Genomic DNA, 16,946 nt, shown 5'->3' on the forward strand with positions numbered 1-16,946 from the left:
TTCCGTGTGGTAGTCAAAGGCCATGAGGCAGCTCAGCCTCTTGGCCTCTGTACAGCATCCAGCATGGAAAGCAGACAGAAACGAAAGCAAGTTCTGCATCTTTGAGCAGCTCATGTCATCTGCCTTTACAGGGAACAGGCGGCCTGACTTTGAGAACACCCTCTGGAGCTCAGAAATAAACACTCTCAAGGTACCTGCCATTCCTCTGGAGATCAGAGACCTTTTTTCCACAGCAGAAAGGCTGGCAAAGAATAACTTAGAGACCAACCAGAGCAGGGACACAACTCTCAGGGTAGTTCAGGTCCAACTAAGGGAGAGCCCTCATCCTTCAAGCAAAAGCTGCAAGTGAGGGACAACTATTAAGGGTAAGAGTAAGTCTCTGGAAAAATCTCTTACCTTTACTATGGCTCCAGTTCCCAGCTGTCCACTTCTAAACTGTATTTGTAAGGTTATCCTTAAGAGAGGAGGTGAAGGTACAGATTGCTCTTGAGGGATCTGCATTTACATGTCTGGAGGATCCCACAGGCAGCTCTAGTCCATGGCCGCACAGGTTCTGGAACAGAGTAGCAGGATTCCAGAATATAGGCCTATTGAGCAACTTTTTAAAGATTTTTATCTATTTATTCATGAGAGACACACAGAGAGAGAGAGAGAGAGGCAGAGACACCGACAGAGGGAGAAGCAGGCTCTTCATGAGCCCGATGTGGGACTCCATCCCAGGACCCCAGGTCATACTCTGAGCCAAAGGCAGGCGCTCAAGTACTGAGCCACCAAGGTGCCCCCCCCATTGAGTAACTTTAATAAAAACTACTTTCCTTTAAAAATTTGATACCAAAATGGACTATTGCGGCCTTAACTACTGCCTCCACAAATCATGTTTTAGACCATTTTAAAAAATGGAAATCACCTTCAGTATTATCCATTAAAAGCAGGAATAACTCAGTCAAGCACAAGACAAATTCAAAATTTTGTCTTACATCATTCCTTCTTAAGAACCACCTTATAAAGTTTAATTTAACCCAAGAGTGAATGTCTATATACATATGTTGATTTAGGAAGTTATCAATTTCTACAACCTTTACCATTTCAGGACAGTTTTTCTTCCAAAGAGATACAAATTAATTTTTTTCATACCACTTGCTAAAAGGGGATTCTGAATTAGAACCCATTTCCTTCCACTGAGACTACATTTCTAAGGTTGGATTGAGGTAGGAATCAACTCTATTCCCTTGTCATTTCTAATCTTACGCCTTAGTCTAAGTCAAAGACCCTGATGTGGATTGAGTTGCTCCAATCCTACAGCCAGGTCTACCACCAGCTGCTGTGCACAGAGTTGTAGTAAAGATGACCTTGTCCAAATCACTATCATCTAGGACGCTTTTTTCAGAGACTGGATAAAGCAACTATAACAGCTTTCCCTAGCACCTAGCTCTTCCTGTATAGCTACCATATTTTTTATTCTTATTTGAAGGTTGAGGTTTGCAAAAGTATAATTCCACTGGATACACAATTCAAGTATTTTCAGGACAGGGTGACTGTCTCTATTTCCTAGTCCACTTCCTTGCCCAGAAGGCTCTGTCTGTCCAACACTGGAAACCCCTTCCAGAGAGCAGTGAAGGTTTAAAAGCATTTCTAGGCAGAGGCTATTCAGGAACAGGGATTATGAAGGAAAATGAGCTTTATAGTTTATTTCCTGAAAGCACAAGAGACAAGGCCCTTGCTTAGCTGGATCAACCGCATAGTCCCAAGTACTACAGTAACTGCTCCTAGTATAGGAAGACCCACTGTGGACACTACTTACCTTGGTTGATTTAATGTTGTGTATCTGTAACATGCTGTGCAGGTCTTCTACAGAATCTCTTTTCTCTTGGACTAAAACCCATGTCTTCCCATTTCCGCCTAAATCAGATAACTTCTAGATTATATCAAAATGAATAGAGAAAAATGTGTAGACACCAGCTGTCTAATCCTTGTAATGGGAGATAAGGAGGTGAGTGTGCCTGAGTCTCTGCAGACATGGCGCCTGGTCCATGCAAACCTCTTCCTGCCCCACCAGCCACAAGCTAGGAGCCTGCAGCATCCAGTCCTGCAGGGCAACAGGCCCAGCACACGCTGATCCTACATAATCCTGATGAACGGGGTGCCACAGTCATTTCCCAGTGGTGGGTCAGGTGTTCTAATTAACCAGCTGATTTAATATTCCTGTACATGCAATGCTCTGCTTCTAAATTATAAGCCATTTTGGACAAATCATTGTTGCTAATCCAGTAGTTAGAAACAATTTCCACTAAGTCAACAATTGAAGTGGTGTTTGAACTACAAAATCATAAATTTGTACTTTTTCAGGTGGATCATCTTAAACAAATACTCTTCTTAAATGCAGTCATTAAATAGTGCTCATTAAAAGAATATAAATGGCTTTGGCCCTCCCTTACTTCAGCATCAGCATTGTGAATAAATTCTCACCATATCCTTTCATCCATCAGAGTAGGAATCATTCCATCACAAAAGATGCTTCTGAGCTTCTGAACATTTCCTATGTATTTTAGATGTACACGGATGGCTAGCCAGGTGGCTGGGTGAGTGGACTGCCAATTGCTGATGTAAATTTTGCGCATTAGGAACCCTTATCAACAAGAGTCTAGATGGTGCTGTCACCTTGTACACAACCAGGCTTCCAGGGTTTGTACTTGGTCAATGTGGGACTGACTGGCTCTCCACCCATGAGGCCCACCCCTGGGGCTCAATCTGCCACTTGTTTGGGCCCAAAAGCAGAGTGGACTGCTTATTAACAGGCTTTCTTAAGGGTTCTTTTTTTTTTTTTTTAAGATTTTATTTATTCATGATAGTCACACAGAGAGAGAGAGAGAGAGGCAGAGACACAGGCAGAGGGAGAAGCAGGCTCCATGCAGGGAGCCCGACGTGGGACTCGATCCGGGTCCCCAGGATCGTGCCCTGGGCCAAAGGCAGGCGCCAAACCACTGCGCCACCCAGGGATCCCCTTAAGGGTTCTTAAAAGAACAAAAGACAAGACTGGCATGACAAGCAGCACATATCACTTCCTATCTTTTGCCCCTTGGGGCAAATCATTATCTCTCATTCTTACTTTGTATGTAAAATGAAAATGCAAAATGGCTATATGGATTACATAAAATAATACATGACAAGTGCCCACACAGAGATGCCATCAATACTTCAGCTCTTTTAAAAATCATTTGGAAAATCCATCTCCCATGAATTGCCTAGCAACAGAATTTTTCTACCAAATAAACTGCCTTTTGTTGACAAAATTGATGAGGCATTTTAATATCATGTACCTCAACTGCATCTGCAAAGATCTTTCATCCCTTCTCCTAGGCAATCAGGTGTTTTTATTTTTACTTACCTGTCTGACAAAATGTATAAATAACTGCAGATTAAACTAAATTTTAATTTTAGTTGATGACTACCTCTCATGGCCCTAAGGTGAGGGATCGTGACTCTCGTTTTCCTAGCTCCTGGCACAGAGTCCCCTCTATTATAGGCCCTCACTGCATATTTGTTACTGATGGTTGTTATTAATTTTCTAGAGCTGCCATAACAAATTACCACACACTTGGTGGCTTAAAACAATAGGAATTTATTCTCAGACAGTTCTAAAGGCCAGAAGTTCAACGTTAGTTTTACTGAGCCAAAACCAAGGTGCCAACAGGGCCATAGTCTCTCCAAAGGCTCAGGGGGAAAATTTGTTCCTGGGCTTTTTTCAGTTTCTGGTGGCTGCTGGCATTACTTACGTGGCCATATCGCTCCAATCTCTGCCTCTGTCTTCATAAGACCTTCTCCTCTTTTGTGCACATAAAACCTCCAGCTCTGTCTTAAAAGGACATTTATGATTAGATTTAGGACACAGCTAGACAATCCAGGATTATCTTTCCACATCTGGATCCTTACTTTATTCACATCTGCAAGGACCCTTCTTTTTTTTTTAAGATTTTATTTTATTTATTCATGAGAGAGAGAGAGAGGCAGAGACACAGGCAGAGGGAGAAGCAGGCTCCATGCAGGGAGCCCAACGTGGGACTCAATCCCGTGTCTCCAGGATCACACCCCAAGCTGAAGGTGGCGCTAAACTGCTGAGCCACCAGGGCTGCCCTGCAAAGAGACCCTTCTTTATAACATTTACAGGTTCCTGTAAATTAGGACCTCCTCTCTTTGGGGGGCCATAATTTAGCCGATTATGGTGGTATTTGATGATACACTATCTCAGGGCCATGAGCACAGAAATGGTAGATTTGGAAGCAGTGAACAGTGTGGCAGCCACCACAGGTTAGGAGCTCAGAAACCAGGTCTCCTGACTCTGATCCTGCTCTTCGTTCCTGCACTGTGTTCAATGAGGGACTTAGAAGAAAACAAGCCTGAGTCTTCAGCCCTCCTGGGCCCTGTGCATCCTCCCTTCCATCCCCAAGTCCCTTAGTAAGTTATTTTTTTAATAGAAAAAAACCTTAAGATTCCAAAGAAACTAAAACTCAGGCATTTTTAACAGAAGACATTGCCTTCTTCACTGGCAGTTCTGTAATTTCAACCTAAATTAAAAAAGAGGCATGAGAATATCTATGCTGATGACCAGCAAGAGTAGCAAAGCATCTCCTAGGGTAAGGGACTATTCATTTAATGTTTCTCAAAGGTCTTTCAGAGAAACTTAACCTCCTGTGTTAAAAGGAAAAACAAGAATTGCTAATAGAGGCAGCCAAAGTGGCAACAAGGAAGGAAGAAATGAGCAACAGGAATAATCCTTCAATTTCACTAAAAACTACTAAACCAAGTTCCCAATAAAAAGAGACTCCCTTTACCTCGCTGTAACCAAGAAATTAGTGACCTTGCTTGCTTCATCTGAGAATTTTTTAATCCCTAAAATAAAATTACTTGAGATTTATTCAGTCACATCCTTCTGAATGTAACCTTTTATTCCAAAGCAGTAACTCTCAGCAGAACACCAAGGGCCTCCAAAACGACATCAAAGTATCTGTTCACTAAATGGTGCAATAAAAATGCACCTTCCTTTTGGTTCACACATCCCAATCCCCAGTGATACAGATATTCTAGGTCTGTATTCAGTGCAGAGGTAACAGGCAAATGCTCTGATGAACTGTTGAATCACATCAGAATATTACACATTATTTCGAACTGTAAGAAAGCAAGCATTAATACCCTATGTATCTTTATTGATAAAGTGATTAAACTCAATTGCCTGTAATATACAACCTACTCTTGGCAGATTCCAGGCTCTCCTGGATACTTATATTCATCGCACATTATCTGACCAATACCTAAAGAGCTTCTACTCTCTCAGTCGAGTGGAGATGCAGAAAGGGGGTGGCAGGGACACAGTCATGGAGGCCTGTGGGGTGAATATCTTCTCTTTAGCTCTTCAGACAATATGACTACATCTTGTCTGTAAATCACATACACCCAGATTTAGGAACAGAGTCACAGAGGTTTTAAAAGTGACACAGACATGGAATTAATGGCTTGATGATCTACCTAGGCAGGGGTTTACCTCTCCCTCTTTCCAGATACAGAGGTTCCACACCAGGAACTGTGCCAACACAGGGCTGAGGGGTTTCTGTGGAGGTTTAGCCAGCACCCAGGCACCAGTCACCTCTTTGTGGCTCTGTGGTCCCTCAGAGCCTCTGCCAGTGCCTTCCCCACTGACACGTTAGCTTCTGGTGACCTGTTCTCAAGTGCCAAGGACTAGATTTGTCACTCTGAGTTCTCTGTAGACAAAAATTTAAATTTCCATTTTGTTTTGGGACTTAGTAAATTTTTTGAGAAAATGAATTCTACATAAGTGAGAGTTGCAGAATAGTTGTTTTTAAATGCTACTCTAATTTTGCATCAGCATTCCAAAGGAGCAAAACAAAGTACATGGGAAAGGTAATCTATATGAGGTCATTGTAGCATATCCTACAACAAACGCTGATGCCTAATTTATAAGTAGTTACAAAGAGCACATTGTCAGGCACTTCTCACTCTATTAACACAAAAAAACAAACAACAAGAAAGCCAAAGGGCCCAGGCCATTCCAAGCCAGAATCCTCTGATGAACCTGAGAAAAGGTTTTACTGATTCAGAAGGAGGTGAGCCTGTGGAGATGTTTAAGGCCTTACACCCAAGAGAAGAAAAGTTTCCAGTTATGGCATTAAACTCTAATTTATTTAGTATTTGAAACATGGTGTACATTTATGAATTTGTATAAACATTTAGTACATCTAAAATCCACAACTGGTAAACAATCTGTGCTTTCTTTTTGTGTACAATTTTGGAGTTTACATCTGGATATTTTGGTGTTGTGAGAGACCCAGTCTGTGAACCTAATCAAACTGCCTCACATGACCACAGGAACTGTGACAGAAGTGATCTGCTCTTTAAAAGGGTTGCTCCTTGCACAGAAAAGGTGTCACGCTTTGGAACTACTAAACCAGGTGTCAAGGAAACAAGAGAAACACAGCTGACACAATGAAGGAAGTGTGTGAAGGAGAGTCTGACAAGAGTCCCATCAATGCCCAGCAGGCCACAGGTGGACATCCAGAAATGGACACTCCCCTTTGGAACCTTCCGATGTTATTGTCGAGTCTCTTCACTCCCAACTTGGGGGGATTCTGTCCAGCAGGAGTTTGCACTCTTGGGCACACCTCTTAGAGTGCCCACAGGTGTCACAGCTGCAATTCTGTGGTACCAACCAGGCCCAGGGCTCTGGCTTCTTCTGGAGTCAGGCCACTCTTCAGGGTCCTTCGCACTGCAGCAGCACCCACAGATCACAAAGAGATGAGAAGACAGGAAGGTGTTAGCAAGCAGCACATGGTAGTCTATCGACACCCCTCCTGCACCCCAGGTCTCCCCAGAGTAGTCATAGGGCTCACAGATTCTCAGCCCCATCCTGCTCCTGCTGAAGTGCCTGGCCATCTATCTGCCAAGGCAGGACACATTTGGGGGCTGCAAGAAGCCAACTTGAAGAGCCAAGTGGAGGAACTGACCTTGTAAGAGGGGAGAAGGGAGGCCCACGCAGACAAGGTTTCTGAGAAATGAGTGCAATAGTAGAAAGTACAGATGGCATGTGGAGAGCGCAGCTTCTGGCCAGCACAAGGAAGCTGGAACAGTCATTACGGAGCATAGGGAAATGCAAGGTCCAATAAATGTGAACTAGGTAAGATAACACCACAAATCTTCAGGATGAGCCATGAGGCTGGGGACCTGGCCTGCAGAGCAAGGTGTTCATAGGACAGGACAAGGGCCAGCGGACAGGACGAGTCTCTGTGAGCATGGCGGGTCTCAGTCTCAACTCATCAAAGGGCCTCTGGAGACAATAACTAGTGACTCCTTATGGACTGGATGCCAAGGAGCAAACTGCCAAACTTCTGACTGGATCTGGTAGATGTTTTCTGTGAAACACACAAGGCTCAAGAAGGACCAGTGACCCTTTTCTCTGGGGCTTATAACTGGCAGGTGGAGGAGTGCTTGTGTTTGACTAAGAACTGGCTTGTGTTTAGCTTGGCATTATGGGTTTTCCCATTGTTTAGTGTTGATCAATTGTGATGTCAAAATAAAGGCTGGTTAAGGGTGAATGAGGAGGCAGCTGTCCCTTCCAAGACCAGTCCTTTCATTTGAAAGGTTGCCTAATTACATTTCCCCTAATTTATAAATTGTATTTGGCCTACTCTCTACATAAGGTTATACAGAGTTTGGGGAGTTGCTCTATTTTCAGAAGAGATGTGTTATGGATATACCTTCAACCCTAAATCCTAAATCGGCCAGAGGACCCAGATGGGCAGGCAGGCCCTTGATCAGAATGTGGAGAAAGTAAAGCTCACCCTAGCATCTTCTCATCTTCCCATGCCAGACCAACTCTCCACACCCACTGTGATCACAGGGCCTGTGTCCTCCTTGTCAAGGGGAGGCCTCACAGGATACAGATACCAGGATCCCAGCTCATGTGTCTGCAAGCAACACCCCACACTCCATGCCTTACCAACCTCCTCTAAGCAAAAGCCCACTTAGGCTGTGGACAAAGGATCTGAGGAAATCTGGTAGAACAGACAGGGTCTATTAATAAATGGTTTCTTCTCTCCCAGAAATCAGTACTTTGAATAGGGAGCCAACACCTATCCCATCAGTTGGTCAATCAACAAATACTTCATGGAGAGCCTACTGTGTGCCTGGGACTTAAAGAATTGCAACACTGATGAAAGACCCACAGACATCAAGTGTGGATTTGACACAAATGGAGACGCAAAGATCTGTGCTGAAGGTTACCCTCAATTCATGCCACCACACACTACTGTATTTTCAAGCTTAGCCCCGGGCTCCCCAGCCATCCTTCTGCAGCAGCTCCTGCACTGGCTCACCCTCTGTCCCCACCCCCCACTCCTGGCCCCTAGGCTCCAGACTGTCTAACTCGTCCAGACAAAATGTTTGGCTCCAGAGCCTCGGCTGGAGGCAGATTGCATTTAACTGAGTAATGGAATTTGTTCTATGGGGCAGCAATAAAAATACTAGTTGGTTATAACCTTTTATGTTCTTTAAACACTCCTTCAAGTGTGTGTTAAAGAAAGATAATTTTAATGGCAGAAAATAAGACAAAATGTTTCTCATTCTTGACAAAGACTGCTAAGACCTCACTTCCAAGACTCTGCTTGAAGAAGTCCATGCTGCATGAGCAGGGCACCTTGAATTTCATTAGGCACAGAAGGTGGCACGGACATGAGTCTATGAACTGTAATCTTTGAGCCTTTAGGTGTACGTGTTTGACTAAATGACAACAGAAGACTTCTGAACCGACAAGCATTTTATAGGGGGACGTTTAAAGGTGCTTCCTTAACACCTGTTCCTGCATTTGCTTTAGTCCTGTAACTGTGGTGCTCAGTTCATTTGGTGCAACTATTCGAATAAGAGCCCTGGCACTTTAAAGGATGTGCAATAATCTTCGCCCTGATATGGGCATTAGGCCAGCCTCTCCAGGGCAGGCTCAGGGAACAGAGCCAAGTTTAATAGTGCTGCCTCGGCCCTACTGCCTGACTGCACAGAGGCTGTACCCTCAGCCTGGTTGCCAACTCTTGGTTTTGAGGAGCCCCCCCACCCCGGCCCCTTCTGTTTGGGCTCAGGTGTTCTCTGCTGGGGGGGGGGAAGGGGGGGGGCAAGGGGGGGGTGGGAAGCCAGTATAGGCCAGGTCTCTTTGCTTGCTGGGTGTCTCTAAAAAGGTATTCATAGAAAAACCTGCCCCATTAATGGAATCCTACTTTCTGTGGGCCTTCATGACAATTCAGATAAGTTCTCATAATGAATACAACCACTCCATCATAAATATAGTAAATGTAGTAACCCCCAAAGACCTTAAGAATCCAAACCCTTAAAATAATAATAGTAAATTAAAAAAAAAAAGAATCTGAATTCTTGCTTTGTTAAAAAAGTCAAAGTTAATTCACATTATGACTTGAAAAGATGTGTGAAATGAAGATAATCAGTTGAAATCGGCTTTGTGCTCTGATTCAAATTATGCATAGAAAGGGCCTCTTTGGGATCCATTCATCCATCTGCCTGCTCATCAATTCATTCATTCATTCATTCAGCAAATGCTACTTGGGCCTCTACCCTGAACCTAGTGTTGCAATCAGGGAGGCAGAGGGCTGACAGGGGCACGGTATGAGGAGAAATGCTCAGACTAGCAGACCCTGTCTGGATGGGGGTGTTGGCTCTCAGTTTCTGGAAAGCAAAAAAGGACCAGGATATAAGAAAATGAGGGGACCAGCAAATGGGCTGACAGGGTATGGAACCTGTACAATAGAAACAAGTCTATCAAGTAGGGGATTTCCCAAGTACTAAACTTGGGGAGCTGGCATATGTCTGATAAGATGATGTCTGGGTCCCTCCACCCCCCATTCCGGGTTCCCACTTAAATGATCTGGCTGTAGGGTAGCTGCTCCCCAGCCTGTCACACATGATGGCCTCCCCTCCCTGTAGCTGCTTAACAGAGAACAGACCATGGCAATGTTTATCCCTGTCTGCCTCGCAGCACTTCCAGAGATGGCACGGGTCACTTTGCTGGCACCAGCAGCCACTCTCTGCCCCAGGCACTTGTGACGGCTCCATGATGCAGCAGTGACAGCAGTGGGATCAGACACAGGAGAGCATCTGCTGTCAACATGAGGCACAGGGCTGTCTGGGGATTCAGGGGAAAAACCCTAAGTTCTTTTTCTCTCCCTATCCCTAGAATTGAAAGATATTTTGATCCTACAAAGTGCTCTCAGGTGGCTCTTTGCTAAAAATGAGCTGAATCTGAGAATAGCAGTGATGGCAACCTCCCATTTACTGAGGGTGAGCCTGGATGATTCCATTTATTCCCTTTGGAAGCCCCATGAGAAGAGTCCTGTTGTTATTTCTCCAGCAAGTGAACAGACTGCATAGAGAGATTAAGTCCCTGGCAGAGTGCACACAGTTAGTGGTGCAGAGGAATTTCAGCCAAGACATCCTGGAAATGGCTGTGCCCTGCTGAAGCCTCAGCAGGACACATTTGGACAATCTTTCCTACCTATGGGTCACCCACTGAGTTTTACTTCCATCCGGCAGAAATCTATTTGTACTCTTGCACCTTTAGATCATTGACAATAGTTTTTTCTCTTTTGCACATAATGCCAAACAGTTTGGAAATAATTTAGCTTTTTTTTGTAATCCCTAAGATTCTACTAAAGATTTTCTAACAAGTACACAGAGCAATGTGTCTAGGACTATGGCAACTAGTATCAGGACTTCAAGAGATCCTAAGTGTATGTACTTGGTGGTTGAGAAGTAACAAGACTATTTACTCACAGCTTGTTCCTTGAGGGACCCATCCACTGAGTGGAGCCAAAATAGCAGGTGCAGTCATGCCTCTTTGGACTTAAATGTAGGGAACTGTTTTAAGCTCTAGCACGATGATTGATTCCGTATTAGACTTTCTATGGGTTGGTTCATTTTGTTTTGTCAATGTCAATTATCTAGCCATCTGACTTCTTTTTCTACCCTCCATCTGGTTTTTCCTCATAAATCTGTCCATTAGAAGGAGAGGTTTCCCAAAACAACAGGCATTCCACAAAATAATTGACCAGTACTTTTTTCAAAAGTGTTGAGCTCTTAAAATGTCCTCCACTCATCAGAGGAAACATTTTTTCTCAATGTAATGGAACAGTCTGGGTAGGGTAGTGGAAAAGAAAGAGGACATTAATGGAAATACTGGTAAAATGTGAATGAAGCCCCTAGTTCAGCTAATAGTACTGTACCAAGGTTAATTCTTAATGTCAATAAATTGTCCTAGGTTATGCAAGGTGTTAACATGAGAGGAAGCTGGGTGAAGGATAGAAGGCAAGTGGACTCTTTTTGCAACTTGTCTATTACTCTAAAACTCTTTCAAAATAATAAAAAGTTAAATGGCAATAAAAACAACAACAAAAAAACCCAGAATAATAACAAAAACTAAAGGTTCCCAAACCTGGTTGATTTAAATCCAGCTTGAACCTCAGCCCAGAAGCACTGAACACGAGTCTCCAAGAGAGGCCCACATACTGCATTTTAACCTTTTCCAGGAGATTCTGCTGGCCAGCCCAGGTTTGGAGTCTCGACTTAAATCACTGCCACCTGAGACACAGGGAAAGGCAGGTCCTCAGGAAGGCAATGGCCTTTGTGACAACAGAGTCGAACTCTCCAAGTTCTGCCTCACACAGGAGTAAGTTCCCCCACAAGAAGACAACTCTTGGAAATACTTATTGCAGCAAGCACTTTCTGGAACCACGGGCCTGGCCATGGTCTTGGCTCTACAGACCTCCCTCTGGCTAGCCCGTGACTGCTTTCACATCCAGGACTCCACAATAGTCTTTGTCACTCCTAGGCAGGCCCTGAACAGAAGCAAGCAGCTCAGAAGCAAAAACAGCCTGCCTCATAGGAGCGGTGCGAGGGGTGAGGGAAGAGAGACACAAAACTACTTCTCTCCATTGTTTTTGGGAGAGCCTGCAGGAACTTGGGGCATTCTGGAGACAAGAAGGAAGAGGGTTCAAGAGTCAGAGACTCCTGCGTTCTCAACATTATTTCCTGGGCAGGACAAAACTGCCTTCCTCCTTTCCAGATAAAGTCCAGCGTGGCAGTTCTCCATCAGAGATGTACGCAGAGCCAGACAAGTACCATGACTTTGGTGCACAGGTATGAGCCTGTGAAACTAGCACCCTGGGGGGTAAAAGGAGGGGTGAAGATGGGTCTGGTCTAATCCCAGGTGGCCCAGTGAGGTGGGTGCTGGGAGCAGATTGACGGCTGGGTAGGTGTGGTCTTTGGGCACTGGCTCTTGTGTGACTTCAACACAGCAGCCCTCATGCACCTGCCAGCAGCTTCATATTCCCACCTGGCTGGGGTCCCTTGGGCAGCAGCATGACAGAGCCAGAGAGGGAGGACAGTGGGAACCCATCAGAGGTACCTCACTCAATGCTCACAGCCGCTGGCCTCACTGGACTACAGCAGCCTGAGGCTCAGGGGGGCCACGGGAGTTAAGAGGGACCCCACCTCCTCCTCTGTTGTACAAATGGGTACATTCCAAACGCGGAAACGGGTTCTGTTTGAGCTGGGTAGCAAAGGCAAAGAAATGGACTAACTTCATGTTGCGAAGGTGCTTGGCACCTTCCAAAGCCCCCTTACAGGAACCCTCCTGCTTTGCTTTCAGAACAGCTTTCACAAGCAGGACAGACTCGCTCCCGGGTTCCTCTTTTCCCTGCTCCTCCCTCCTCCTGAACCTCCACTCTGAGCCAAATGGGTGCCTGGCACCCAGACTTGGGGGAAGACATATAAGCCAGCTTCTTCTTCTCCAGTGTGCTAGCTGCCAGTCCGGAAGGGTGATTTGTCTGAACATGAAACAACCAAGAGCCATCCAACACAATAAAATATTTCCAAACTCTCCCTGCATCTGCCTTTTTCAGCTGAAGCTTCTATCTGAGCTTCTTGCTGCATCACAGTCTTGACCTCTGGCCCGGCCTGTGGGCTTGGGTATGAGGCCTACACACCCTAGCGTTGAACTGCCTTCAGGGCCTGGGTGACCTGGGGTCTGTTGGCAGTTCTAACAGCACCTCTCTGGTTTGGGCCTTTCTTCTCTTCCAAGTTCCCAGACTCTGATTGTGCCCTCCATCCCCCCGTCCCCCATGCCTGGCAAATCCCTCCGAGTCTCTTCCCTGTGTCTGTCCATTTGCACCCCTAAGACCCTCCTGATGCAGAGCACAGGCTGCAAATGCCTTCCCCATTTCCTGCTCTCATTCTTAAAATTGGGCTTTAGGTAGGATGTAAGAAATCAGCCACCATCAGCTCCGTGCTGCTGTTGTCACCCACTCCTGTAGCGTGGAGGAAGCACTGGTGGTGGCACCCCTCCCCAGGGGCGCACACGGTCCAGCTGGCTCTCTATCATGCAGCGACTCCCCACTGGGGTCGGGGAAGAGGCTTCTGGTCCTCTCTTGGATTTCTTCTTTTTGTCCTCCTATCCTGTGTCCTGGATACATGGGGCAGGGGGACAGTCTCAGTTATCTTTAGAGGGTCAGTTCATCTGTAATAAGCTCTAAGAATAATTAGAGGCTGAATAAATAGGAGTGAAGGGGTGGTGGAGAAGATGAACATTTGAGAAATTTTGGTCCTTTCCACTAACATCTTACTGTACTGCAAGAGCATTAGTTTTAAAACTTCTGTTTTATTACCATCATTAGCTTGCCCTATAAAATAATATAAAATTGATTCACAGTCAGTAAGCAAAAACTAAACAAAATGCAGGGAAACTTTTTTAATGGGATTAATGGGAAAATTCTTGGGTATTTCCAAATACCACTTTAAAGAAGCAGAGATAACTGAACTAAGTTGTGTACTGATCAGATCCAGGGCTGGATCTCGTATTTTGTGAGGCATATCTCCTGTTTTCCCTAAAACAAATTCAATAATTTTTCAGATTTGATGGTTTTCTTTCTCCATGAAATTCTACTTAACAAAGAGTGTGGTTACATCCCTCAAAATTCTGTAAAAGAAATAAGATTTTAGTTATATCAAATCAACATGAGCTATGTCACATGCCCTTTGAGAGGGATGTTGAAGATTTATGACACGATGAGGAGGCAGTCATGGTGGGCGGAGGAATGAAGGTCAGGGGGCCAGATCAAATCAAGGTTCTGTGCTCCTTTCCCAGCAGTCCCTGGAACTGGACTTCTGGCTCTTTCCACTGAGAAACTATTCATATAAGAGTGACCAGCCTTAAGATCTTAACTAGCCAAGAAATTGGCCAGTTTATCTGTGAGTCACATCAAAGTAATCACATCTTTATAAAAATACAGCTCTGTGTCCAAACTGCATGGTCATGTCCCAGATGGGGCCCAGACCCCCACCTCAGAAGGAAACTCAGTGGGAAAATGGTACCCGGCCTCTCTCTACTGTGACAAGAGCTGGCTCCCCTGGGCAAAGGGAACAGACAGGGACCACTATGAGTCCCTAAATCCTGTTCTGTTCAGGGATAGTCTGGGCGAGTGGCCATATGCAGCCAGCCAGCTGCACAGAGACCTCCTTCCAAAGAAAGGTCCAAGAGAAAAGAACATGGGGAGCAGCTCCCCCTCCTTACCAACCACTAGGGCCCATCCTGCAGAATCACACTGCTAAGGATATTTCAAATGCCATTTAGTTTCAGGATTTTCTAGAAAAGGCCAACATCCAGGATGCCTAAGAGAACAAACAGCCCTGGGACAAAATAGCTGCCCCGATATGGTGAACAGAGAAACCAAAATAAGAAAAACAAAAAAACAAAAAAAACAAAACAAAAAAACAAGAACCTCCCAGAATGTTCTCCTCCACCAGCACATCAGAGAACCTTGGCTAGAATCGGGGGCAGGCACACGAAGTACATTGGATCAACCATTTCACAGGCTAAAAATCAACTGGACAATTCAAAACACTTAATGAGACCTGGGTTGTCACCAGTTGGAAAAGCAGAACTGAGCCATGGGAACCTGCAAATCAATTAAGATGCCCTCACTGTATCCCCACCGGCTGCATTTTTCAAGCTTTAGCAGGACTCTTGGCATGCGCAGTCTTAGTCACCAGCATCAAACACAAGAGCAGACATTTAATTATCTTGGAGGATCCTCAAGTGGCTTGGAGGTCATAAATTTCTAGGTTATGGGATGGATTCTGTTTGGTTTCCTGCAATAGCTGAATTGTTACTGTCTTTAGCCAAATGAGTTAGAGCCCAAATACGTTGGTTATTCATTACCCACTTGCCTCATCACGGCCATTAAACAATCAAATCAAATACAGCATTGTTTGAGAGGGAGGCCCAAGCCACGAAACTTCACATCGATTTTGCAAATTGTTTTTTTTCTCATTCCTTTAACCTCTTGCGAGAAAGCTGGAGTTTATCATCCCTCTTAAACAGAAATTAAAGTAACTTTTCCCTGTCTTAAATTTCTGTTGATGGTGCCATTACTAATAAATTAAACCTGTTACAGATAAACACTTACATACATTCAGGGCTGTATTTGTTGTAGTAACTGCATCGCAGAATAAAATGTGTTTGGCTAAATAAAAAGAATATACGGCTGTTTTGCATAAGATTGGAATGGAAACGATACCACAGGAAATTAGTTTATGTCAACCACAAAAACAGGCAAAATATCTCCCTGGCCAGATTGAAGAGGAAAATTAATTATGACTGTGTTATTGTTCCCAGTGACATTATGTGTCTCTCGAAGAATCTGGTTCTCTCTAGACCAGAGGGCAGGGCCTACACTTTTTGCCAACACTGACGTATAACCTGAGGGAGGAGCACATAACCTAGTCTCCGGGGACTGGCCAGGTCACTGTCTCATGCGGTCTCCTTTTCTGAGGTCTCTGGCCTAGCAATGACCCCCTTCTGTGAGGCCATTCCCTGGCCTGGCATCCTTTGTCAGCTCTTTCTCTTGGGCTCTGCGCCTCAAACCCTAATCACCTTCTGTGTGACTCTCAAAGTGGCACCAAACAGAGTCTGAATTCTTACTGGACTCTGGAGTCTACCTGGAATCACTCTCCTTTCACTTTTTGGAGACAGTATAGGCAGAGGTAGCCAGACTTCCTTCTTCTGATGGCCATAAATCCCTCTGCTCATCACCATCTCTTGTTCCTGGAGGCAGAGCCAATGGAGACTGAAGCTGGTCTCCTGAGCTGAGTGACCCAGCATTCAGCCAAAGCTCAGGGGCTGAGCTCTTTCCTAAAACACGCAAGGGTCACAGCTATTGCAGGCACAGGTCAAACGATACAGAGGAACTCTGTTTCTTTACGGAGAGCAGCCCCTTTGAGAGCTAGCATGGTGCCCGCAGAGGCAGCCCCATGCCCATCACTCCATGGGCAGGAGCAGGCGGCGGGCTCAGACAAAGAAAATCAGTCCCTTTGATTTAGTGGAATTCTCATTTTGATACCAAAAGAAACAAAACCAAACTGGTCAACCTAGATTGGCATTAAGTATTCTAAGCACCCTAATGACCATAAAATCATTGGTTTTTGCCTTTGACATGTTTGTGAACAGCGGGGAATCATCTTCAGCTAGAAAGTGGCCCCTGATGCAGAAACATGGCCTCAGAAAAGCACCTGGGGCAGTGCTTGGCAATTAATCCCCGCACCCAGCCTGCACACCAGAGATATTAAAGGGTCTCTCAGACCCTCCTGGGAACAGAGTGAGAACTGAAGGAGGCCAGCCCAGAAGTGGCAAATGCACTGGACGGGTGTGGCTGCACCCTCCTCCTCCACAGTGGCAATGCTGATAGTCAACCAGGAAACCTCTCGTTGATGAGCTGGGGTGGACCCTCCAGGCATCACTGACAACTGGCTGGAGCCAGCCTCTGAGCGGCTGCCCTTCCCAGGGCTTAGGGAACAGGAGGGCAGGTCCCTGCAGGGCAAATCCCTCA

At 45.2% G+C, this 16,946-nt stretch overlaps 1 protein-coding gene across 18 annotated transcripts in view; it reads right to left on the reverse strand.

Annotated features, from left to right (window-relative positions):
• Positions 1-6,170: 6,170 nt before the first annotated feature.
• FHOD3 (formin homology 2 domain containing 3) overlaps positions 6,171-16,946 on the reverse strand; it is a 464,819-nt gene continuing 454,043 nt past the window's right edge. For 12 of the 18 annotated variants that reach the window (XM_049112684.1, XM_049112683.1, XM_049112686.1 and 9 more), the window contains one exon: positions 9,218-11,643. In XM_049112684.1, the coding sequence (XP_048968641.1) occupies positions 11,525-11,643 (119 nt within the window). In that variant the 3' untranslated portion in view covers positions 9,218-11,524. Of the gene's footprint in view, positions 6,776-9,217; positions 11,644-16,946 lie in introns of those variants that run through there. The other 6 variants (XM_025429108.3, XM_025429100.3, XM_025429109.3 and 3 more) reach the window with 1 other exon arrangement.

Source organism: Canis lupus, chromosome 7 (assembly GCF_003254725.2).
Source record: "Canis lupus dingo isolate Sandy chromosome 7, ASM325472v2, whole genome shotgun sequence".
NCBI classification, from domain to species: domain Eukaryota; kingdom Metazoa; phylum Chordata; class Mammalia; order Carnivora; family Canidae; genus Canis; species Canis lupus.